The sequence below is a fragment of the Phyllostomus hastatus genome, unplaced genomic scaffold, assembly GCF_019186645.2.
Source record: "Phyllostomus hastatus isolate PE091 unplaced genomic scaffold, TTU_PhHast_1.1 phas_contig_34, whole genome shotgun sequence".
Lineage (NCBI taxonomy): Eukaryota > Metazoa > Chordata > Mammalia > Chiroptera > Phyllostomidae > Phyllostomus > Phyllostomus hastatus.
In genome coordinates this window covers 13,775,677-13,802,008 of record NW_025333857.1, presented here as the reverse complement: position 1 = coordinate 13,802,008, position 26,332 = coordinate 13,775,677, and the positions used below count along the sequence as shown (strand labels likewise).

At 41.4% G+C, this 26,332-nt stretch overlaps 1 protein-coding gene across 2 annotated transcripts in view; it reads left to right on the top strand.

The window, feature by feature from the left end:
* The window catches only part of SH3GL2 (SH3 domain containing GRB2 like 2, endophilin A1), a 195,035-nt gene that overhangs the window by 156,560 nt on the left and 12,143 nt on the right, over positions 1-26,332 (top strand). For both annotated transcript variants that reach the window (XM_045841029.1, XM_045841028.1), the window contains one exon: positions 2,123-2,195. In XM_045841029.1, coding sequence (XP_045696985.1) covers positions 2,123-2,195 — 73 coding nt within the window. The remainder of the gene's footprint in view (positions 1-2,122; positions 2,196-26,332) is intronic.

The following is a 26,332-nucleotide window of genomic DNA, read 5'->3' as shown; positions in this document are numbered from 1 at the left end:
TCGAGTTTGGTTGGCTTTTTGCTAGCATTTCTAGAACCTCCATGCATGACTGTGTAAGTCCTGCTTTGCACAACTCCAGGGGGACCCTGTTCATTTTCAGAACTAAATACTCTTTAATACATATGCAAATCTAAGACATCTTACAAGCTCAGTTATACCAAGATGGCATGGTACAGGGTTCATATGTAGGCAGACTCCTTTTAATTGGCAGTTTGTTTTCTTTTTAAGTATGAATGTTTTTAATGTAACTTCATACCATGATGACAGAGGAAGAAGTGTTTTCCTCTGTCAGTCACAGTAATAGCAAACTTCTTACACACAGTAAAATGACTGCCATAGAATGGGAAATTATTAAGTATTGAAAAACCAAACTAAAAGATAACATCTTATGATGTGTTATGGCTTGGTTTCTGATTATGAAAGAGAAGGAGGCTTACCACATCCCTGAAAGGATAATTTTATAAGTAAGTGCAGTAGGTTATTGAAACACTTTCTCCAACTGAGGGAAGAGCACTTGAGCTCCAATGAAAACAAAACAAAAATTCCCCATGGACTTAATTAATATATAAAATTCTACCTTCAAAATGAATTCCTTTCATTCATGCCTATGTCATATATTGTATGCACATATCTTGGAGAAAAGGGTGCATTTATTTTTACTAGTCACTTACCCTCTAGACTGCAGGGTTGTCCAACCTTTTGGTGTCTCTGGGCCACACTGGAAGAAGAGGAGTTATCTCATTAAATACACAAAAACTAATGAAAACAAAAAATTGTCATAGTGTTTTAAGTAATTTATGATTTTGTGTTGGGCTGCATTCATAGCCTTCCTGGTCGGCCTGCTGGTGGCAGGTTGGACACCCCTGCTAGAGTGAATGAGTGGACTAGACATGTTGGTGAAAAACGGATTTCATGGGGAAGTGTAGGGAGAACATAACTGCACTGAGCAGCCTCTTCAACACAGAGAGGACATGGTGACCTACTGAATGCAAATACTGACCATTCAAAATCATGCAAGGGGGACCCGAGCACCAAGACTTTTTTATTTAGAATTAACCAAAAGTTGAAAGATGGATTAGAAGTGTCTGAGTAAAATTTTTATATATTTAGGATGTTCTCAAAAGTTAAATAAAAACTTTGTCTCTTACTTCAATAAGCAGAGTTGATGCTGCATTTTTCCTGCTGTAGCACAGTGAAACTTGTCACCATATCTTGCCCACTATAGACATTCAGTAGATGCCTCCGGGGCAAAATACGATCCATTATCTCTACTTTTTAAACTTTTATTTACATTTATTTTATGCTGAATTTATTCCCGGGCCCTAGAAGAAAGTTTCTTCTAGGGTACCTTTTCTTCTGTTCAGCCTCTTCTGGTTTAGGAACAATTCGCTCTTTTTCAGTAGGATCATCTCCATGTGGCTGGGCAAGTTCACGTTAGTCTCATTATGAGCTCTGTAAATCCAGGGCCCACCTGGGGTTTTGTTTACCTGGATGTGCTCAATGACTAGAAAATCTACATCAAAAACTTTTAAGTTCAGCATTTCTCTGCATTTTTAAGCATATACAGCAAAAATCCAGCACTCTTATTGGGTCATAGAACCTACATCCAGCCCCACTGTTTGGCCTGGGCACCCCTGCTGTCTTCACTTTTGTAATGACAGAGCATGGTAATATAATATAACTTCTTCTGTAAAGTGACACCTTTCAGAGACTTAGTGGGTTTTTAGATGTGCATACTTTCACAGGTGTTCTTCAAGTGAATGTGAAGATTTGAAATTCTTGATTTGTATTATTTTGTGGGTTTTTCTGGGTCAGCTGAATATTGAACCATTTTCAGAGATCAATGCAGTTTTCTTATGGGAAGGGGAAGCCATCACCACCTTATTTTGCCAGAAGACAATGAAGTGTATTTTGAAACAAATTTTAGGAAATGGTCAGTTTCCTCTACAGATAAGTAGGCTCTCCAATCGTTGCTCCTCCCAGCTCCTCAGCTACTCACCGTGCACCTGGGACTTGTTGTCCGTCTGTTGCACAGCTGGCAGTTGTGTATCTGCTCAAGCAAAACCTGAGTTTCTAAAACTAATGATTTTTGTTATTTAGCATATTAATTTTCTCATTTCAGAAAGTGGATGTCACCAGCAGGGCTGTGATGGAAATAATGACTAAAACAATTGAATACCTTCAACCTAATCCAGGTAAGAGGTCACTCATGTCAGGGTATCTCTCCAGATAACTTGTAACTTCCTTTTTTTGAGAGATATTTTAGATTTGGTGCACTTCTGCTTCCTTAGCCCACTTTTTCGGGGGTTCAACTACTTCAGATATAACACTTTCACTTGGGATGGGGGGTACTTTTTAAGGTTCACACTGAAGTGACTGGAAGACTCTGCAGTATTTTATTTGACTATGGGGCATCCAACAAACAACATTGTGTGGACTGCTTGGGTGGCACATAATGTCGAGATAGCTGCAAGATGTTATTAATGGTACTCCAATTTTCAAAGGATGGTAGAAAATTAGAATAATATTAAGATAAGAAACAGTAATTCCTAGAAGGTGTAAAAAGATAGAAGACTGAATAATTTCTCTGAAATACAGAGGGTTTTTGTTATACAGCATCACCAAAGTCTTTGGAGGGGTGTTTTTAATTGAGTCCTCTCCATGGATACCACAGATCAGCATGTGTTAGGCTATAATGGAGATAATGGAGCTCTACTTTGAAAAGAGGACCGGGCAGAACTGGAACAAGCTCTGTAGGTATGAAGTGTGACAGAGCAAAGCAGCCAGCATGTCAGCCTCCTCCTCCCTACTCTTCCTGTATAGCCGTTTGTAACTCAGAGTATAGAAACTTGAAGTAAGGCTGAATGTTTTTAAGTGAAATGCATTAATATTTGGAAAACTGCTTACTCTTGAGATTTATTTCTTTGGGAGTTGCAAGTTGGGATCTCAGTGTCTTTGGTGGTCCTAGGGAAGATGGTCCAGGCACTGTGCCAACCTCAGTGTGCTTGGATAATGAGCACTTGTGGGCAGGAGATAAGAAAAGGGCAGGTGTTGGGCAAGAGGAAGCAGTTAAGTGTAATAGGCTGTGCTGAATAGCTCTCTACTGCCTCCTGCTGTTGGCTGCAGTTTCCTTCAACCTTTGTTTACCTAGGACAGCATAGTTGCTGTTTGGAAGATGAACAAACTATGTGGGAATAATGTTTCTATTTTTGTTTTTCTTCTTAAACTACATCAGAGATAGAATTATGTGAGGAAGGCAAATAGAAAAATAAATGCGGTGATAAGCTATAGGAACCAGGCATTTAACAGACAGTGGACCAAATGGTTAGGAAATTAGGCAAAGAATAGCAAAAGTCAAGTTTCTAACTTTTACCCAGAGCCTTATTCATGACCTTTATATTCCACAGAAATGCAAGGATCTCTTAACTGTGTATGTATTCCTTCGTATTTAAACAACTGAGATAAGTGAAGTTCTGAAAATGGAACTGCTCACCTGCCTCACCATAAGAAATCATTATACAAGGGCAAGAAGTGTTTGTCTTTATCTTTATGAAGAACTTGGAAGTGTGCTTTGTTTTCTTGGGATTTACACAGGAATTGTGCTAATAACTCTCATTGCAGGGCTATAATAAACATAGGGAGGGGAAGAAAAACATAGTATTTATTGAGCACTAATGGGTTTTCAGTACAGTGCTAGTTATTTACATGATGTCATCTCTGAGAGTAGCCATTATTTTATGATTGCAAAGATAAAACACAGTTGAACAATTCATAGTATAGAAAAGGGATTAAATGTCTACTGTAGTACAGAATCTCAGTGGGACCCTGTCTGTGTTCCTGGGCATGATGAAACGATGCTCTGCTGTAGGTAGGTATAGTGTGTTGACTAGGATGTCCCCTAAAATTCATGGCTGCCCTGAACCTCAGAATGTGACTTAATTTGGAAATAGGTTTTGATATATAATTAGTGGTCTTGAGATTAATACATCTGGAGTTGAGGTAATCCCTAAAACCAAGACCTGGTGTCCTTCTGAGAAGAGAGGACACAGAGAAACACAGGGAAGAAAGCTGCGTGAAGATGGAGGCAGAGATTGGAGTTATGCTGCCCCAGGCCACATAATGTCAGGAGCTTCCAAGTCTAGAAGACGCAAGGAAGGATTCTCCGAGAGAGCCTCTGGAAAGAGCTGGCCCTGCTGACACCTTGGTTTCAGGGTTATGGCCTCTTGGACTATGAAAGAGGAAATTTCTCTTGCTTTAATTTGTTTCTGGTAGCTTGTTATAGAAACACTAGAAAATGAATACAGGAGGCTAGCCTTGTTTTATGCAGGAAAACACAAGGGCCAGAGATTTGAAGAAACTTTCCCAAAGTTATACACCCAGGAGGGATTGGAGTCAGGATCAGAAGCCCAGTCTGACTGCTTCCTGAGCCCACGCATCTCCCATTGATGATGGTGCCTCCGATAAGGACAGATTCAACTTCATTTAGGTATAAAGCATCATGTGCTTTCAGAGTGGTGCACCAGAAATTCCGAAAGAAATCAGATTCTGGAGTCAAGACTTATTGTTGTTTTAATGAAAAGGATTTCAGAGAGAGGTAATTGGGGAAGATTTGAATTTTTAGAAATGTTGCATTTTTAGTAGAATGCTGAATGTGCTATGTAGCTGCCAACATGTTAGTTTTATGGCTCTTGGAAACTGAGTGGATATCTGCCGTCAAGGAGAGCAGTAAAAGCCATCACTAAGCAATCCCAGGCTGGTTTCAGAAAAGCAGTTCTATTGTATATGAGCAGCCCACATACATATGCAAATAAATCACCCAGAATAGTTCAGAAGAAAACAAAAGTTCATTTATTCATTCTACAGAATTTGTATAATCTGTAGTTAATTGGTTTAGAATACACATGACTTAGCTCCTCGATGAATTTCTTGCCTTGAGAGCAGACACTGGCTTCGGTGCTCTTGAAAGACACTGGCTGGTCAAGTCACTTGTTTAGAACCCAGCAGCCTTGAGAAGGGACATGGGAATCTAACAAACAGTGAGGGGCACCCAGTTTTGGGGCACAAAAGAGCACAGAGAATATTCCCAAATTCATACAGTTTGCTAAATACCTGGACTTCTCAGCCTCTCAGTGACCCCAGGAGCTGGTCAATCAATATGGATGCTGGATGCTCATCCTGAATAAACCTGTCTTGGGTCAGGACAGAGGATGACTTCGAGTAACGGCATATGTGGCCAGCCAGTACAATCAGTGGGAAGTGATGCTCTGAGGGTACTGTGAAAGTATCCTGTATTAGATGAATACTCTAGAATGCTTTCTGGTTTTCCAATATTGTGGTTGTGGATCAGGCACATCTCTTTTATTCTTGAAACTTAGAGTCTATTGAAATGACCAGAATTTGATTAATTTTCATGAATCTGTTCATAATGCTTTGTGTAGGTCCAACATCCACTTTTACCCTCCTCTAGGGCAATAGTTTTATTTTTTAAAATTATCATATCCTTATTTATTTTTTACAGAGCAATATTTTTAAAAGGCAAATCTGATCATGTCATTACCTTGCATAAAACCTTTCATTGGCTTTTCATTGCTTTTAGGATTAAGTTGAAAATTTTAAACATGGCTTAAAAGGCCCTCCTTTCATGGTCAGCCTGCCCTTTCTCCTCCACTTTGCCAGGCAAACAGTTCCCTCAGGTCCAGTGTAAAGGCTACTTGGAAGCCTTTCTTGACCCCTGGCAACAGTAGGTTCCCCAATCAACATTTCTCTTGTGATTTCCTGGTGGGGTGGGGGGTGATACAGGCCAGAAATTGTAATTGCATGATGTGTGTGCTTTGGTTTGTCTTCCCCAGCAAAGACAGGACCATGCGTGTTCTATCTGCCACTGCGTGCCCAGCCCCAGCTCAGGTCTGTCAGCCAGTGGCCCTTGTTTATTTGAATAAATAAATAATGAAGCACAGTTGACAGCCAGTGCCTAATGTACTAAAATTGCTCTAATACAAAAGATAGGAAGGGAAGTTCTTCCTTCTCCCTAAACCATCAGCTCTTCCCATATAACCAACACTTACCACACACATTCACTTTTATGTGAAGACAAACTCTAGATGCAGAGCAGATGGAAACAGGACCCAGACTGAGCCCCGCCTCTCTGGGGCCTCACAGTCTAGCAGCATAAGGTACATACACTTTGAGGAGAGTGGCCCAGGGTGCTTCACAGCCAGTCCCTCCTGGAAGTTCCCGCTGACTGGTACGGTGAAGACAGAGAGTCGGGTCACAGGTCTACAGGTGTGCACTGTGAATCAGGGCTTTAGAGAACACAGACAGAGAGCTGTAAAGTCGTTCCCTTGGGACTGTGAAATTATTCTAACAGGAACAGCATAACCCAGTACAAATTTCCAACCTGCTTAGATAAATAATTTGGATGCGAACAGCACTGTGCCCAAATTCTATCCTGTCGATTGTGCACCCCAGTTCTCATGGTGTCTAAGAGTAAAGATCATCACAGAAGATACAAATCAGTTTTGTTAGTTGAGTGTCTGATACCTTGTGGGGGAAATGTACTAAATCAGCATTCTCCAATGGAAGTATGATGTAAGCCGTGTGTGTGATTTTGAATTTCCTAGTAGCCACATTAAAAAAGTAAAAAGAAAGTTAAAATTTATTTTAATAATATATTTTATTTAACCTAACATACCCAAAAATTAACCAACATTAAAAATTATTGAGAAACTTTTTTCTTGTTGTAAGTTTTGAAATTTCGAGTAATTTTACACTTACAGCCCATCTTGGTTTGCACTGGCCACCTTTTAAATGCTCGATAGCCCCATGAGGCCAGTGGTTCCTGTAAAAAACAGCATAGGGTTAGTTTTCTCTTCAGCCTATTTATTATATTTGTTATGTGCTTGATGCTTAGCTGCTTGGTTTTTGTATATTAGTGGTTATTTTTCCAATGGAGCTATGGACTCTTGATTTTGGATCAGGATATCTTTACATTTGTTTGTCTTTTTTATCCTCCTGCCAATCTGTTTCCTGGCACTGTAGTGGAGATCTTCCCTGTAAACAGAACAATAGTCGTGACCAGACTGGGCTGTTTCCTTCCCAGCCATAGCATACTGGCCATGACTGAGGCTTTCTCAGTTTGTACGGAAGGTATTCTGACCTTTCCATCATAATCCAATACAGATTTCCAAGATGTGAAGACAGAAAGCAGTCTGACCCTGAAAAACACTGTGCAGAGTGGGGGTTTGGCTCTTCACAGAAATGCTTTCCCCTTGAATGCCTGCATGGTCCAGCTTCTCCAGCATGCCTGTGATTGGGATAGTAAGCAGGCTCTTTAGATGCCTATTCAGGATTTTTCAATAATAAATTTGAATCTCATTTGTAGAATGTTGTCTGTGAGAGTAGAAGTTTGTTGTATTAATTATATTTTTTTATTTTTAAAAAAGTCAGCTCTCCAGTCTGATCCATTTTATTTTTTAAAAAAAGATTTTATTTATTTATTCATTTTTAGAGAGAGGGGAAAGGAGGGAGAAAAACATCAATGTGTGGTCGTCTCTTGTGTGTCCCCCACTGGGGACCTGGCCCACAACCCAGGCATGTGGCCCCACTGGAAATCAAACCAGCAACTCTTTGGTTCACAGTCCACACTGAGAACCAAACCTACTGAGCCACACCAGCCAGGGCTGCTGTATTAATTTTAAAATAGCATATTAATCCTTGAAAAGATGGTATATCAAAACTATTAGACTTCTTTGCCACAGGCTTCCTTCTTAGTTCTTTCATTACAAAGATGAATAAAAATAGTCATTACAAGATATTTGGTGGTGTTAGAATTGGAAATCAATACCTATATTACTTGGTGTTGATGTATTCAAATCCTTGGCTGCACAACACACTGAATGTGCTGTGTTTTCTTGAGGGCAGAATCTGAGTTGTATTTACTCTCTTGTGTTCCGGAGCTCTTAGCTTTGCGCTTGTACATTGTTCCCTCACCGTGCCTACTGGATAGATGCATAAATGAATGTGTCTGCCCTTCACTAAAAAATAGGGGATGTGTATTGAGTCTGGTAACCAGAGCTTTTCCAAACTCTGACACTGAAAAAATAATCAAAGTACATGAAGGACAGATTTACAAAAGTAATTTTGAGGAAAATGTTTCTTTCTTAAGGGTTTGGTGTCTTTCAGGGAAGAGCATACTAAAGATGAAATTGTAAAGCAGGTGATAAGGCGTAGTATAATTCATATACTGTGTCGGCCATTCTCAACCTTTTTAATCTCTTGGCACACATAAACTAATTACTAAAATTCTGTGGCACATCAAAAATACATTTTTTTACTGATCTAACAAAAAATGGGTATAATTTTGATTCATTTACACCATGCAGCTTATTGCTGTTGGCTGTTATCATTTTTTTATAATTTGACAATCTAAGGGAAAAGAGGTCAGTGCCCCTGACTGAATAGTCAGGTCTTGCATGTTTTAAAAATCTTTGCAGCATGAATACCACTGCTATAAGTAGTGAAAATGCTGGAGGGTTTTTCTATTTTTACTACATCCTCAGGGAAAATATTTAAAGTTAATAAGTTCCCAATATATACTTCTGTTTGAGACAACAGAAGTAATCCCAGTTTTTAGTTGGCTACAATTGGCGGATTAATAAAATCCATTCACTCTGTCTCTAAAGACAGCTAAAGCCAGACCTTACTTAAGACGTAATTTAATCACAACAGAGACATTGTGGATTTAAAGATACTCACAGATACGAAAACTTAAGTTAACGGTGTCTCACTTGAATAGTCCTAAGCTCCTTACACACTGCCTGCAGGTGGTGGTCCCTGTGCCCTCCCTCCCTCCAGGTCCCCTCTTCCTCTCATTCCTGCTGCAGCCTCAAGCCTCTCAGTTTTCCTAGAGCTTCACGCCCTTTCCTGCATCAGGAACACGCACTGCCTGAGCCCTCTTCCTGGAATGCCCCATCTGCCCCTTGAGTGACATCTGTTTTCTTACTCATCCTGCCTGTCTCAGCTTAAATATCACCTCCTCTAAGGCAGTCCATGAGCCCCTGACTAAATCAGGCTTCGTCCAGTGTTGCATTCTCCTCCACAGATCTCTCCAGCCGTTCCCCATGTACCATACAATGGAAAGTTGTCATCATGTGATACAAGGTCAGATGGTCTGACTTCAGACACACAAGTGCCCTTTTGCGTCCAGACCACCTGGTCCTTCTGCCTGAATCGCTTCATCTCCAGGTCTTCATGAAGTCCTCACCAAGGTCTCTGCTCCAAAGCCGCTGTGTTTGTGCAGCTTTCCTGATCGCCTCATTTAAAACATTACCTATAACCACTCTGCTAGCCCTTTCCCCATTTTATTTTTCTTTGTGGCACTTGTTACTACTGAAATTTTTATTGTATTTTACTTGTCAAGGTGTGGCTTGCCTCTGCCACCTTAAAGCAAGTGGCCTGAGTGTAGGATTATTGTTTGCACACTACAGTCAGAGGACTCTGTTCTTATCTTTTATTGTACTTATCCCAGTATTTACTTCATGTGTCATTTTCATTTGTTCAGCATGCTGTCTTCCTCCATTCTTACTCCCATTTTACATTCTTCACATAGCAGCCAGTGCATTCCATGAGAGATGGAAATCCTATCTTGTCACTCCTCTGCTTGTTACTACTCCCCAGTGCCTCCCACTGGGCTTAGCATAGGCTCCCTGGCCACAGTGCTCTGCATGGTTCGGCTCTTGATCTGCCCTCAAGACCGTGCTGTCCTCTGTCCACTCTCAGTGGCTTCTGTAATCCGTAGTCAAGCTCAGCTTGCTCCTACTTTAAGGTCCTTTTGCACAGGAAGCTCCTCTACCCAGAATGTACTCCTCCCGGATCCCATTGTGGCTTCTCCTTCTCCTCCCTCCATTCCACCTCCCTACCTAGTCTTTCCCTGGCCACCCTACCTGAAATAGCCTCTCTCCACCACTCTATTCCCCCTTCTATTATTCTATCACCACCTGAAATTATCCTTTATTTTATCTTGTTTTAATTTATCATTTCGCATACAGAATGTAATCTCCGCAAGGGTAGGGCCTTTGTCCCAATAACTATCCCTGATATACAAATAGTGCCCTCAATAAATATTTACTGATTGAATGCTGTTTACCTCTCTCCCAGTATCATAAACTCATTGAATGAAGGACTGTGTCCATTTTGCCCATTTATATATACCCAGTACCTAGCAGTGTTTGGCACTTAGTAGGTGTTCAATTCACTGAATGAATGAATCAAATCATGTGAAGCGTATTTAAGCTCCACCTTAAAGGAGTATCTAACCTTTCAGGAGGCATCATGGTCTGCAGACCTGAACAGGCCAGGATCAGAGCTGTCATTTCTTTGTAGTATACCCGCTTGGTGTTATGCACAATTAGTACATTTCACAGTTGCTTTTAGAAAAGTGTGAAAGTGTGTACTGTCATGTTTAAGATCATTGGGCTGAAACTATTAAAAGAACATTCATATTTGCAGATGTAGATAATAGTTGTTCTTGTTTTCAGATTAAAAACCGAGGCTTCAAGAGAGATTAAATAATTTTCTCAAAATCATGCAACAAAAGAACCAGAATTCATATTCAGATATGAGTGTCTCCACTCTGTTTTGTTTTCACTATGTTATGCTACAAAATACAGACACCTTCAGTCATGGCACATGTGATGAATACACCCTAGAGTGACCTCTATTGTTCACACCTTTATATAATCCCGTCCCTTCCAGTGCAGGGGGGATTTGTGACTTGCTTCTCACTAAAAGAAATGGCAAAGGTGATGGGACTGAACACTTACCACTCCCTTGATTAGGCTTCTTGTATGGCAGAGTTGGTGGGGTGTCACTCCCGTTGTTACTACATCGTGTACAATTGTCTTAGTAGATGGAGTGAGAGAGCAACTCCTGCTGGTCTAGGACAAGCCGCCTGCCATGTTGTGGCTGAGGAGAGGGCCACATGTCAGGGCACTCAGGATGGCCTTCGGGCCTAGTGGTGACCCCTAGCTGACAGCTAGTGAGGAGCTAGGACCCTCAGTCATACCACCACAAGGAAGTGAAATTTTGTAAAAAAGAAACTGAGTCAGCTTAGAAACAGAGCCTTCTTTACTCAGGCTTTCTGAAAACAGGGCATCCTAGCTGGGACCTTGATTGTAGTCTTAAGAGACTCTGAAGAGAGGGTGCTGGTCATACCTGGATTTCTAAAGAAACTGAGATACATATGTGTTATTTGAGCCACTAAGTTTGCAGGACTTGGTAAAGCAGCATAGCAAACTCATACATTATGGCTGTTTGTTCCTCAACCAGAGCTCCTGTTTCAAGCAGAGCACTGCTGGGCCATCAGGCCATTTGCCCTTATCACCTTTGGTCCCTGGATACCTTACAGAGAAGCAGGGTAAATTGGGAAAACCTGTCACACCTTTTCAGCTTAGAGTGAAGTCTTCTGAACTCCCCAAGGAGTGGTTGGACAGGTCCAGTCTATGCTAAGATTGAAGTTATGTTTGAAACATGAGACAGTGAAAAGCACTTGGCACAGTGCCTGACACTTTGTAGGGGCTCAAGAATGTCACTCAACTTCTCTTCCCAGTAGCTTACAGCCCTACCTGAGGGCATCTCAGGTGCTCACCCAGCAGTTCCTCTTCAGGTAAGGTCTCTGGGGAAAATCACTGCAGGACTCTCCTCCAAACAGTGCCATTGTGCCAATCACCCACCCTCTCTGCTCCGAAAACCTGGAGAGCAAAGGCTCATTGTGTTAGTACACAGAGGGTATCTTTCAAGTTGTGGGAATCATTTGAATGCTCCCATGGTATAATTGCCCGCTTTTCCAGAGTGCACTGTGAAGCCTGTTTTGGTACCTTGCCAGCACCCCATGTGGAAGTGGGAGATGTTCACTGTCCCATCTCACGGGTACCATGGCTCAGTGTCTTAAAATAGCTCCCGCTGCTTCCTACTTGACAGGGGCATGAGAGTTCTGTCACCTTGGAGAGAGGTGTTATATAAATGCCATTATTTGGGTTGAGGGTAGCATGATTTAGTGCTCAAGTTACATATTTATATGTCAGTGGGCAACTCTTTCTCTTCCTTTTCCTCAGTCCCTTCTAATATTTTTCAAGAGAAACTGCAGTAATTTCAGGAAATTTACATAGGTCCTCATTATCACATAAATCTTCTGTATCCTTTAATAATTGTTAGTGTTCAAGGCCAGTGAGACATCGCCCGTAGTGCAGGGAGCAGCAGAGCATTCCTTTTAGACTGTAGATGCTCTGGCATTTCACTGGGGAAAGGCAGGCCCTTTTACACAGTCAGCATAGGTGCCTGTATGAAATACACACTAAAATGGTATTTATTGCTTGCATTTTGTTTGAAGTATTAAGCCCAAATCTAATTTAGTGTGATTTGGGGATCTATACTAACATGCTAAATATATTCTCTGTACTAAACTTGCACATTTAGTTTAAATAATGCAGAATTAATTTTTTTCTCTAACTAAAGACATCATTGAGCTTTGATAGATAATAAAGAAGTAAGGAGAATTTTAGCCGTTGGGGGCCATTTCAATGAAATGGCTATCAATAAGTTTTCTCTTGCCAAAAGGGGTCAAGAGGAGGACAGAAATAATATTTGTTTAGTGCTTGCTTTGGTTACATCCATCAGCTCATTTCACCATCCCAACAATTCTACCAGTCAGTATTGTCATCTCTCACTTACTAGCAGGCGCACTGAGGCTGAGACGGGTTAGCACCGTGTCTTTCCTGCAGAGCTGGTGAGCAGCAGAGCAGGGGTTTGAATCCTGTCCTGTGTTATGCCTTTGTTCGCAGGTGCCCTTTCTTTAATTAGTAGGAAGTGATAATACAGTCTGTCACGGGAGAATGAAGTTCTAATTTTTTATCTTCAAAAGGAGCTGCATTTACACATTTAAATGCAGCTTTGGTCTTCTGAATTTTAACCATGCCTGTTCACACTGTTTGTTGCCTTTAGTTATTAGTTATGCCTAATGAAATCTGATAATTTTCCATAGAAGTGAAAATAAACTACCTTTTATTTTCCTTGAAATATCTGTTGGGTCTTTTTTTTTTAATCTTCTTTTTGTAAAGACTCATCAACAGAAACCAGATCAGTAGGAAATGGTATGGCTGTAGTGTCCATTCCTGTAGAAATAAAAGCAAAGAAAAGGAGGGTTTAAAAATGAATAAAGTTAAATTTTTTACATTAGAGTTTTAAAGTAAGAATGGTTTTGATCTCAGAAGTGGTTTTACAAAGAATTTCATTGGTTTTGAATATTTACATTAAGGTTCAGATAGGTACCATCTACTCGTGTGCAAATGACCCAGTCCACTTACCCTACTAGATTCTAATGCATGTGTGAGAGATGTTTAGGTTTGAAAGGCATTGCAGAAATCAGGTAAGCCCGTCTTCTATGTTCAAGGTGAGGAAGCCGAGATCAAAGGAGGTTAGGCAGCTCACCCAAAGTCAGGCCAATGGAATGACCGCTGATCTCCTCGCTCAGGGTGCAGCTCTCATCCTGCTTCCTAAGTCGCAGCATCTGTCACACTCCTCCTCTGCCTTTTTAAATGCCCAAGTATGACTATAACCAAGGCTCTATACTTTCTCACTGACAATCCTAATTTGACTATTTTAATAAAGAGGTAGTGAAGCAATGAGAGCTGGAGTGGCTGTCTGAGACAAGAACAGGCTTTTGAGACACAGCTAGGATTTGAATTCTGCTCAGCTTCTTGTTTTTATGTGCCCTTGGATAAGTTACATCATTTCTCTGTGTTTCATTTTCCTTCTCTGTGAAGTGGAAAAGCCAAACCTGTCCTTTGTCATGAGAGGATTAAAGAGATGATGTATGTGAATTACATATTGTAGATACTTACTAATGATAGCTATGCAATGAAACATGATCCTGATCTTCAGTTTTTCAAAGATATCTCAGTGTTCTTTCTAAGTTTTCAAACCAAATGATAACATTTATGGAAACTAGTATGAATCATTAAGCATTTGTCTGTTAAAGGTCTCTGATCTTTTGGTCGACTAGGTGTGGTTTCTGTGAGGCAGGCAGAGATGACAAATGAAATAAGTTCCTAAAAGCAGTGAAAGGCTTCCAGAAAATTTTTCTATATTCGTGGTCTTTAGTGATAGATGCTCAGTTCATTAGGTTTTTCCTAACAGAGCACAAAGATGTGACTTTGCTGTGGTTACGTCTTCTGCCTGATTGTGTAAGCTCTCTCCCCAAACACTCCTGTTGTGATCATTTAGGGTGCAGAACAGGGCCGCAGTGGAGAAGGGAAGACTCACTGCTCATCCCTGCCCCCCTCCAGCAGTGAACACCCAATTTTACCACCTCTTTCCCCTCCACCCCCCACTCTGTACTTAGATTTTATTCTGAGCCTTATTCCACTGATCACTTAAGAGGCTGGGAAGGTTTTAGGAACTCTCTGCCGAGAAAGGAGGGAAGGCACAAAATGTGATGGAAGGAAATGCTAGTACATCAGTGCCTGTCAGAGATTCGCAGGAAACCGTGACTTGGCCATCACAGTTAGCAATGATGTATCTGAGTGGTGCATGTGTGACTGTGCTCTGCTCTTCTCCATACTTCTCCATGTTTGAAATATTTTTTAATTGAAGAAGTATAGTATTACTTAGCCACCTCAGATGAGAAATTGAGTGCAGTAAAATGCCCCACAAACTGGGGTTTAACCAGTGGCATGCTGTTCAAAGTTTAACAACTGTCTGGAGGAGAGAGGGGTGTGCTGTATACCGAGGTCGTCTGGAAAGTATCCAGTCATACACTATGAAAAGTAGAGACATTTGTTGAAGAAGATTCAAGATACAAGAAACATTGTACACAGGACAATGTCACCTCAATTCCCTTCAAAGTGGGCACCGTGGGACCTCACACAGTTCTCCCAGTTGCCATCACCTGGCCCGTTGTATTCTCCTTAATCTTATCAATGGTCTGAAATCTCTTCCCTTTCAAAGATGATTTTAGTTTGGAGAAAAGCCAGAAGTTGTGGGGCATCAAATCTGGGCTGCAGGGGGGCTAAGTCATGTTAGTGATTTGATGTTTCACGAAAAACCTCTGCATGAGATGCGATACATGAGTGGGCATGTTGTTGTGATGAAGCTGCCAGCCACTGGTTGCCTATAGCTGTGGTATTCTGAATCATCTGAATAATTTCTACAGAGAAATGTGTTCAAGCTTCATGCGAAACTTGTTGTAGATTTGTTGCTCTACTTACTCAGTCATTTTGAATGTGATGGCCACAAAGTACGTATGTCAGCCAAGGGCATCTACTGTCCCCACTGGCTAGTACAGTGAAGTCATCATTGTTCATGCATAAGCATTCCAGTCAACTCTCCTTGGCAGGTTACATTGATGCTGCACAAACCATTCTCATTATATTAACAATGGTTGGACTTTTTCTGGAAAGACCTTATATACTGAGGACATGGAGGCTCAAGGAAGCTGGGAAATCTGTCCAAGTTCTTAGAAGTTAAGGCAAAGGCAGGATTGAGACCCAGGTCCAATGCCTGTTCTCTTTCCCAACCTTTTAAGTCCCATGGGAATAAAAGTTGCAGGTGAAGACCCCCAAGTCTCCATGAGGCCCAAAGAAAAAAATTTAAAATCTTTGTCTGAAGGCCTTTACCAGTGGATGGAAAATATACCTGGTGTATATCAGAATTCCTTAGGAAACTATTTTAAAACATATATTTGAGGCCCCCTCTTATGTCTTGCCTAATTAGGATACTCTGGAGATGTGGATAAGCAAGTCTGAGCATTGGAGTCTTGCCTTTTATTGCTTTGGAACAATCAATATCCTTGAGTCAATCAGCTTAATGATTTTTAAGTTTTTCTGTGCAGCCCAGACCTTTGCACTATGTTACAGACTCATGTATTCTAGTACCTACCTGACTCCAATAGGATATTTAGCCATCTAAAACTTAACGTGTTCAAGCTAAACTCTACATTTTCACTGTCAGCTCATACCTGTCTTCCTATGGTATTCCTCATTTTAGTGAATGCAACTCCATTCATTCTTCTATTTTCTCAGGCCTGGAACCATTTGGTCATCTTTGATGCCTCTCTTTGTCCCATATCCTACATCCAGCCTGTCGGTAAATTCTGTCAGCTCTGCATTCAAAACGTATCCAAAATCAGACCACTCTGTTCTGAGCTGCCATCGTTTCTACACTGGATTATTAAAAGAGGCTCCTACTGGCCTTCCTGCTTTCATTCATACCCCCTATAGTCTATTTTGTATGTGAGTCCTTTTCAGTATAAGTGTGATCATGTCACTTTTCTCCTCAAAACCCTTTAATGTGTCCCCGTGTCATTAAAAGTAGGACCCAAAGCCTTTAAGATGATAACAAGAACCTTAACTTTTATAAAAGCTTGGACAGATTTTCCAGTCTCCCTCAAGCTCCATGTCCTCAATTTGTGTGTATAGACCATCTTTCTCTCTACAAAAGGGAATGACGACCAGAACCACAGCGTGGTGGCTGCTGTGAAGACTAAGTGTAAATTGTTCATATAAAGCTCCTGGCTTATGCCTAACACTAATTAAAGGCTAATTCCTATCACCGATGTAAAACAACCAGAAGAAAAAGAAAGCTTTTGTAGAATTTTACTTCATCTTGATTTGGGTGGGGGGATTTTCTAATGGCCTGGCCTTCAAGATTACAGATGTGCCCTGGCTGATGTAGCTCAGTGGATTGAGCTTGGGCTGCGAACCAAAGCATCACAAGTTCGATTCCCAGTCAGGGCACATGCCTGGGTTGCAGGCCATGGCCCCCAGAAACTGCACATCGATGTTTCTCTCTCTCCCTCTCTCTCTCTCTCTCTCTCTCTCTCTCTCTCTCTCTCTCTTCCCTCCCTTCCCTCTCTAAAAATAAATAAATAAAACCTTTAAAAAAAAGATTACAGATGTTTCCTTTTTTATTATGGCTGAATAATATTCCACTGTGCAAAGGGAAACCCTCCCTCAAAAACCAGAATTATCCTCTAGAGGGCGGGCCCCTTGTAGTACAGGCTTCCCCCGCTAGGTGAGTTTTCTAGGAAACGCTGTATCAGTGTACCACCTGGTGTTATGAAATTTTTTTGAAGACTCTTTTAAATGTGTTTGCCCACTTCATGGTGGGTGATTTATTAGTGTATCTGCACATACCATGCTGAGCATTCAGCAGTTTTTGACCAAAAATGGACTGACCCCCATGCCCCACCCTCCCCATTCACCCAATCTCATCCTAAGCAACATTTTTTGTTTCTCTGGATGAAAAAATGTCCTCAAAGGGAAACGTTTTGCTGATGTAGAAAAGGTGAAACAAAAAATGGCAGAAGTACTTTTAAAAGGTATAAAAATTGACAAGTTCAAAAACTGCAGCAGTGGGAAAAAATCTTGATAGGGTATTGTATCAAATGGAGAGTACTTTGAAGGCAACTGAAGTTTAAATATATGAGACTAAATCCACATTTTTTATGAATAAATTCCACTTTGGGGGGTCCCCCCTTGTGATTTTTTTGGGATAGTGCTTTTTTTGACTATTGTAAGGAATCTTTGCACACTCTACAGGTCATAAATATGTTATCCCATGTCATTTCTGAAAGTTGTACTGCATTTCCTTCCATAGTTTGAGCTGCAGTCCACCTGGAACTGATTTTGGGGTATGAGTGTGAGATGCAGTGATGAGTCAAGAGTCAGTGCTTTTCCTTATGGAATCTAGATGACACAGGACTAATTTTGAAGAAATCAATAGTTTTAAAAGCTCCTCAGGTGATTCAAATAAACAGGCCACCATTTTCCTAAAATCCTCCCAGATACCTCTCTTCTTTCTCCTCGGCCACCTGGCCCTGTTAATTCTGCCCTCCAGAGGACCCTACAGTCCCTTCCTTTTTCTTCCTCTCTTTCCTTAGAACTCATCTATTACAGTGTTCTCGTAACTGGTCTGCCTGTCCCCAGTGTCTTCATACTTTGTGAAAGCCCCTTCCCTCTTTCCCTATATTGATAATAGGAATATTTTTTCCCAAATCGAAATGTGATTTAATTTGAATTAAAACTCTTTTAAAGGTCTCCATCTTAAATAACTCTGTCCAAAACCTTTGTTGGGAATTGTCTACAAAACAGAACCTAAGCTCCTAAGGAGGCCCATGACGTTGAAGGCCCTTCACAACCTGGTCCCCACTTTGTGCCCTCTTCCCCTAAGCCACAGACAATTTGACATCTCCTAATACACCAGGCACTTCCATGTGCCTTCCTCTTAGTCTCAGGTGCGTGGAATGTCCTTTCCCATCGCCCTGCCTTTACAGCTCACTCTTGGGCACAGCTCCCATGTCACCTGCTTCATGAGCCTCGCCAGTCCTGCTCTTCTAGGCAGAATGCATTGCTCTTTCCTGGGGTGCAGATGCATTATAACCTTGTCCACGATATGGCCCGCGTGTGCCTCCCATCTCAGTGAGTGGAGTGCTTACTGACTCTTCAGCTAGATGGGAAGCTCACTGAGAACAGAGGCTGGCCCTTGCATCTCTCAGAATCTCCCTAGGATAGCCCCTTTCTCATAGTAGGTACTTAATAAATACTTGTTATGTTCATTTTATCACATAAAAAAAACTTTAAAAAGCAAATATTTGGTAGAATTCAATCAGGCAGTGCAAATTCAGAATTTTTCTGTATGGGGGGATACCTTATTGTTTCCATTGTAACTTATTTATTGATTCTTATTAGTTTGATCTTTCTTATCCCTCTATCTAGGGCTCATAATTTAGCTTAAGAACCTGTTTTTGTTGGGGAAAATGAGAGCCTATTTCCTGATTATGGGAGATTGTGTGATAAGTTTCTTGTCATTTTCACACAAAGCAGTTTCTCATGGCATCATTTGGACATGAATTGCTGCTGAAGTCAAGTCTGTGTAAGGGCTTCAGCAGGCCAGATCGCCATCAGCATGGCCTGATCGTCTTGTCAGATCACAGAGTTAGTGTGTAATTAGATTTTATCAGCAGCCTAGAGCTCCATTTCAGAGCACAAGAGGAGGTCATTGTGCTTTTAAACAGGGAAGTCTTTTTCCAAGAATTTGAAAAAATGATGTATGCAGAAGAAGTTTATAAAAAATTTAAACTTAAATGAAATTGTTCAGCCCACAATTAATAATTAAGTACCTGTTCTACGCTCGGCCCTATGCTAGAATTCAATAGGATGCATTTTCACAACTTGTAGCAGGAAACAGACATGCAGAAAAGAGAGAAATAAATTATTACGTGAGATATGATCAATGTTTGTACAGGGCACAGTGGAGACATAAAATGAGGGAAGGGTTACTTACACTTCAGTGCAGCCGAGGTAAAGGATGACTGGGAAAGACTGTAGGACAGGCGCACCTGATGTTGTGTGGGGCAGGCAGAGGGAAGGCCATTCCAAGAAGGACAGTTCTAGCAACTTCAGGAAGTTGCCAAAAGATTCCTGTGGCTGAAGGCCAGGGTATGCTTTCTTTGAGAAGTCTTGTATCTTAGAAGAATCACCCTAAACAAGAGAACATGGAAGGATTTTCAGAATTTTTGGACTGTCTCTTTGTTCTCAACTTTTTACGTATGGAGAACTTGAGACTCAGAGTTACTTAACTCATAGAAAATCACACAGCAAACTTGCTGGCATGTCTGGCACTCATAGAAATAACTAAGATTTATTGAATATTTATCACATTATGTCATTTAATCCTTATATCAACCTTACCCAGTAAGGGGGAGGTACCATTTTACAGATGAGGGGACTGAGCTCCCAAATCACTCAGCAAAAAATAGAGCCGGGGTTTGGACGCACACAGTCTGACTCCAGAGTCTATGTCTTAGTCCCATTTTGTTAAACTGGCTCTCCTTTCTGCAATTCTTTCTGCAATGAGCAGCTAACTCCTACCTACAGTTATTCTCTTTTATGTATATCCCAAATCTTAGATTTGCAGAATTAAAATATTTACACTTTATTGACTCACTTCAGGACTCTATCCAGGATAGATCATAATTTTTTTGTCAGTTAAAATATTAGACCATCAAACTATCAGTCAGGGTTTAATCAGGGCTGCAAAGCCATTATGGATATTATGAAATGAGATTTATTATAGGAATTAGAATTTGTACAGTTGTAGGAAGATCTGGGTAAACAGAGGCAAAAAAAAAAAAACCCAACAAACTGGAGCTGAAGACAGGTTGCTGACAAGTCCTGACCAGGTAAATGCACTTAGGAATCTGGGAAGCAGGCAGTTTCCACTGCTAGAACAGGACCGCAAAGGGCACTGGTGGGAATGGTGTGAAAGGTTGTCGGCTCTTCAAGGCTGCTGTCACAGAACCAGCCACTGGTGTTCTGGGATAGCTGTGGGGTTCAGTTGTCTGCCACCAAGAAATGTGACTCCCAAAGCAAGAGTTTGGTGAAAAAGGAATTCAATTAAAGGTTATACAGATTTGGAATAGTGGCAGGTTTCTGCTGTTAAGTCCCACTCCCTTTAAAAAACACCCCAAAACAAATAGCCCTGCTACCCTCTGCCTTGCCAGACCAGTTTCAGAATACACCACTGAGAAATACCATCTTACAGAAAAACAGAAGTCTGCAGCTCAACATTCCCAATCACAGTCCAGCTCCAAGCATCTCTCTCGTGTCTGTGAGAGATGCTTGTCCAGGCAGGTCCCCACAGTTGCTCCAGCTCTGTCCGCATCTTCTCCTGACCTCCAGGCAGACCTCCAAACCTCGCTGCAGCCCCCTCAGACACCATGTTACTTGGCCTGCTCTAATTTAAATGCTCCGCTCAGAACTTCCTGCATGGCCAAACATCCAGCTCTTCCATGGTGTGTTAGTGTCTGCCATTTTTGTCAGCTCCCCAGTGGGTTTGACCCTCTTTTGGCTGCTGCCTTCAATCAGGACAAGAGTTCCCAGCCACGCACAGGCATCTGGAATGGGCATCTGCCCCCACAGCTTCTGCAGACACAGTGTGAGCTCCCCGTCCCACTCCCCACCTCTACCCCCTGCTATGTCATGAGTCACTGTGCTGCTGCACACAGGTTCTCACAGTCAAGTACACCATTTGCAGCTTCTGCAGCTCCTTCTGGGCTGTTAATATGCCTTTATTATGCAGTGTGCCTTCAATGCTGTACTTTCTGCTTTTTGGTCATTCTTCCCCCAACCCCCTGTGCCTTTTTTCAGGATTTGGGGGGTTCCCCTATTTTCAGGGGACCCATGCTCTGTACCCCGTTATATTACTACCTTTGAAAGTTTGCAGCCAAAGGTCTGTGGCGGGCCTGGGATTACCATTGGTCAGCAGAATCAGCATTTGAGAACTGGACCTGGAGTAAGCCTAAGCCAGGGCAGATGAAACCCAGATGCAGATGAAACCTTTGCATCTGTCTCTCACCTCTTCTAAAATGTTGCTGCCTCACCTTTGCCTCGCACCTTTGCCTCGCACGTCTAGCACAGTCTCACTTTGGACCAACTCTAAGTGGGGGCATACAGGGAAGGGATTCTGGGAAATGTAGTTGACAGTGGTGGATTCCAGCACAGATAGCTGCTCACAGAAAAGAGAACAGGGAAGGGGAAAAAGAAGTGCCTTCTCCTACCTCCGGTGCCTATTGTGGGTGTATGTGGTAGTAACTCTTTTTGCTCTTTGTCATTGAATACCAGTAACAAACTTGTGCATGAAGTGGTTTTTTAGAGATATACAGCAAAAAAGATTTAGAGCCTGGATTTTTACCTATGTTTGTATAAGCCCAAAGCTGACATTTTTTAAAACACACTATGCTGCTTTCCATGAAAGAAAAGACAGGTTTCCTGTTTATTCATTTGGATTCAGAAATACAAATTTTAAAAACTAAGATTCAGCAGAAGTGCTGAGTTTTCAGCTTTCCCAGCTCCTTAGCACATAAGATAAGCAGCTTGAGGGGAGAGAGCAGTGACCTGCGCAGACTCCACTTCTAGGTCAGAGGGAAAGGAGTGCGGGGGCAGGGCACACAGAGCTGTTTCACTCTCAGCGGAGCGTTGACTCCCTTGGGCTGTGCCCAGAATTAGAAAGCTCATCAGGAATCATCTTCTAGCATTGGAAGATGATTCCACTTTGAGCCTTGGCTGCCCCTATGTGTCTCCCTTAAAAGATAGCATTGACTTTGAGGCCAAAAAAACTCCCCAAAATACCATTTTCAGCAGAAGAAAAAATATTGGGAGCCTGTCTTTAGAATAGATGAGCCTTTTATGATCATAGTAATTTTACTTTCTGCTCTTTAAATTACCTGGTACACTTCCTTCCAGGAATTAACTAGATGTGGACTCATCAAGTCCTTTCCTTTGATGGTGTTTTCTGATGGCATTTCACCTGTTAACCCTTATTAACTTCTCTCTTCCCAGCCAGTTCTCTTTATACCAGGGAACAGGGAACACATTTTAGGTAGAGCTTTTTGGTTGAAAGACCCTCGAGGTTAGAGCAATGCCCGGATTGATGAGTAGTATTTTTCCAGTTTAGCCACTAAGTTAGGTATACTGGGGGAAAAGAAAATGGGAAAATTTTAAATTTAGCTTTTATAATAGAAAGGATACATGTATATATTATTAAAAATCATATATTACAAAGCCTTTTATGGTAATAATAATTTTGTTTTGCATTTTTTAACTTCTTATGTATATTTCACTAGTTCTTTTCCAAATCCTCTGCTACACATATGCATTTTCTCTCAAAATACTGAAGATTGTCAGGTGTCCATTATCTTTGAGGTACCTAATGCTGCGTTCCGGATTGATTGCTGTCTTGATTTGGGTTCCTCCAGAATCAGACCATAAAGCAAGGATTTGAGCACAAGTGGTTGATTTGGGAGGTGATTCCAGGAAACCCTGCTGGAGAAGTAGGGAAGGAGAGGAGGCGACAAACGAGGTATTACAAAGCAAGGTGCAGTGGTGGATGTCTGAAGCTTGATCCCTGTGGGGACTTGGGGAGTTCATAGCTCCCCTGTAGCTCATGGCCCTGCGAGCCACACACACCTGGTTGTGTGTGGCATTTGTCCACTACTGTGGGCCTCAGTGCCTGATGCACTGACAGTCTTGAGATGTCCCTTTTCATTACGTTCACCTCTTTCCTTGCACTGGGTCCCTTTTACTAGATTCTGTGTCTGTCTCTCTTCTTGATTTACACCCTTGTTTTGGTAGAATGTCTCTTCCATTAGCTTGAGAAGAAAAATAAATTAAGACATGTCTGTGTATTTGAAAATATCATTACTCTACTTTTATACTTCATATAGTCTGAATGTAGAATTACAGATGGCTTTATCTAAGAAACATTGCTCCATTGTTTTCTGAGAAAATTTCTCATGTTCATGGCTTTCTTATATTCAATGACCTTCTAGTTCTTGATATTTTATGTGTAACCTATTTTTTTCCACTCTGGAAGTTTTCAGGAGTTTCTCTTTGTCCCCAGTCGGTTCTTAGTATAGACCCTTTTATCCGTAGTGCTAGACATTCTATATATCCTTAATCTGGTAATGCACATTCATTAGTTCTGGGAAATTTTCTTGAACTTTTAAAAAGAACTTCTATTTCTGTTTTTTCTTTCCTTTTTTGGAACTTCCATCATTCAACCTCTAGACCCGGGCCAATGCTGACGTTATGCTTGCTTTCTGACTTTTTTATGTTTCTTTTTTCTTAATTTTCCTTTTGGGATTTGCTTCAACTTTATCATCTATGCTTCCATTGATTATTAAATTATATATTTTACTTACATTCACATTTAAATTTAAATTATATTTTAATTTTTCAGTGTTCTTCACTGTCTCTTTTTTTGTTTTATGGATAAAAGTATGTTAGACACCTGACAATGTTAATGCTAGTTATTTCACCCTCCCTGAATTGTTTCCTACAATTTCCTTCTTTGTTTTGGCTCTCTCAGGTTAGGAGCTTTCTTCGAAGTCTGGCAGCCGGGCTGTCATTTCCCACTGAGGTGTAGCCAGCAAAGCTGTGTGTGGGGGAGGCGGTGGGTGATGGAACTGACTAACTGTAACGGCTTCATTCTAGGTGATGGTCCTGGAGTTGTTACCTTGGGTACTTGCCACTGTGTCCTCCGTCGTCGTTCTCTCCTCTTGGATTGGGAACAGTCCTGCAGTCCGCTGCCCAGGGGGTGCAAACCTGGCAGCCAGGTCTCTGGGGCATAAGTGGAGGAAGTGGACTCACAAGTCTTGCTATTCATATGTAGATCGGCCCCAATGCCCTGTTTTTGGTATAGAATATCACCCTCTGCAGTGTTGGGTGTCTTCTCTACTCTTAAAAAATTCAGTTTGATGGGCACATCTTTTATTCAACAAAAGAAACAAATTTTCTAGTTCTCTGTCAACTTCAAAAAGCTCTCAGCCATGTGAGCTGAAGGATTCGAAGAGAGTCTCTTATGCAAACCACTACCTTGATGAAACCAGAAAAGACACCGGCATTCGGGCTGCCTGTCACTACCAAACCCAATAAGCAATGGCAGCGATTGAATCTGTATGGGCACTTTATTCAGATGGCCAGCGATCTGAGAAGACAGCGGGTTCGCACCCAAAAGAACCCTCTTCTTTCCAAGCCAACATTTTTATAGCAGGGAATAAACAAGGTACGGTCATGGGTTTTGAAATTCAGGGAGAATTAGGTGAAAAAGACTGCAGCATTCTTGTCCGGGGCAGTTAGCTGTTCCCAGGGATGGGTGGTCATCTGTGTCTCCCTGAAACACAATGGCCCGGATGCCTCCACTTGTCCCCAGGCTATAATCTTTAGCAGTGCCCAGGAGGTCAGCTGTTTTCCTAGGAGCCAGGATGGGCCTTATCTGTCCAGTTTCTGAAACAAAAAGCTTTAAGGTATAAACCACTAACTATAGCTTCTAACTTTACCTTCAACTAAAATTTTCCAACTCTGAAGCCCCCTATCAATGATGGTATACTAGTTCCCAAGATACCCACTCATTCATTTTTTATTTTTCTTCAGCGGATGTTGTTAAACGTCTGTGTGCAGAGCTTTATGGTACTGTCTCTGGAAGATAGGCAGGGCAACAAACCAGCACCCTGCCCTCAGGGGCCAGGGGAGAGACTGCTGTCAGGAAGCTTTTCTGCAGCAAACCTGAGATGGGGGGAGGCTCAAATTAGACTGTGAGAAAGTAGAGGTGGGGGCATAGTCAGAGAGCTTGTAACAATTTGTAAGAAAGAGTGAAGCTGTGGGGGGTGGGAGGGAGAGAAAAGGAAAGAAGCCAGGCCCCTTTGGAAGAGAAGAGGAGGATCCTGGGAGGCACAACCAGCTTAGTGAAGATATCCATATTATAGGAGCTCTAGTATGTTAAATTTGTATTTTCAGGCTCTGTGCTTCCTTAAAGTATTGCTTTTAACATCATTTTAAAATGATTATGCTGATTTGTTTGTTATGATGTCACCTGTAAGTGGAACCTAATCAACAAAACAAACAAGCAAGCAAAATAAAAAGAGACATTGAAATAAAGAACAAACTGACAGTGACTGGAGCGGAGCAAATTGGGGGGGCCATTAAGGAACATGCATGAACATGTAAGGAACACATGGGCAAAGCCAAAGGGGGTGGGTTCTGGTATAGGATGGGGGTGGGGGTGGTGGGGTGAAAATGGAGACAATTGTACTTGAACAACCATAAAAAATGATTATACTAACAACTTAAAAATTGTGAATACTGAGGTCTCTTGTTTTTTTTGTTTGTTTGTTCGTTTCAGGAACACAGAAGTTTTACTAATCCAGGATTCTTAATAGATATTAATGTCTTTGTGAATGAATTTAAAAGCAGTCTCTTTAAGTGTGTATATTAGGTATTTTAGATGATTTGCAGAAATAAACTAATATAATATGGTTTCCTCCCTCTTCTTATCACACTGTAGAATATATTCAAGGTGTTCTTAAGTAATTGGTAGAAGAATAAGGCTCTCTGTAATTGATGAATTTGAAAATCAGCCATAGTATGTTAAAACCAGTATAATTACTTCTGATAATTACTTACCAGAAGACAGCTCTGAACAGAAGCAAGATACAAGTACAGGCCAACAACCAGCCTTGGTAACAGGAATCAGTCTGTGGTGCAGAGTGGGAAATGGTCAACACAAGATTTGAAGGGATTAACCATCACGTGTGGTTCATTACTTTCTTTCATCTCCACTTATCTCCTTTCCTTCTTTTTATTTGCTTCTTCTTATTGTCTGCTGTTTGTCTCTTTCACTTTTATTTGTGCTGCTGTTAGTCCCTCTCCGTGTCCCCCGGCACTGGCACCAGCACCGTGTGCCATCACTGCGTTCAAGGGCTGCTGCCACTGTTCACTCTCCT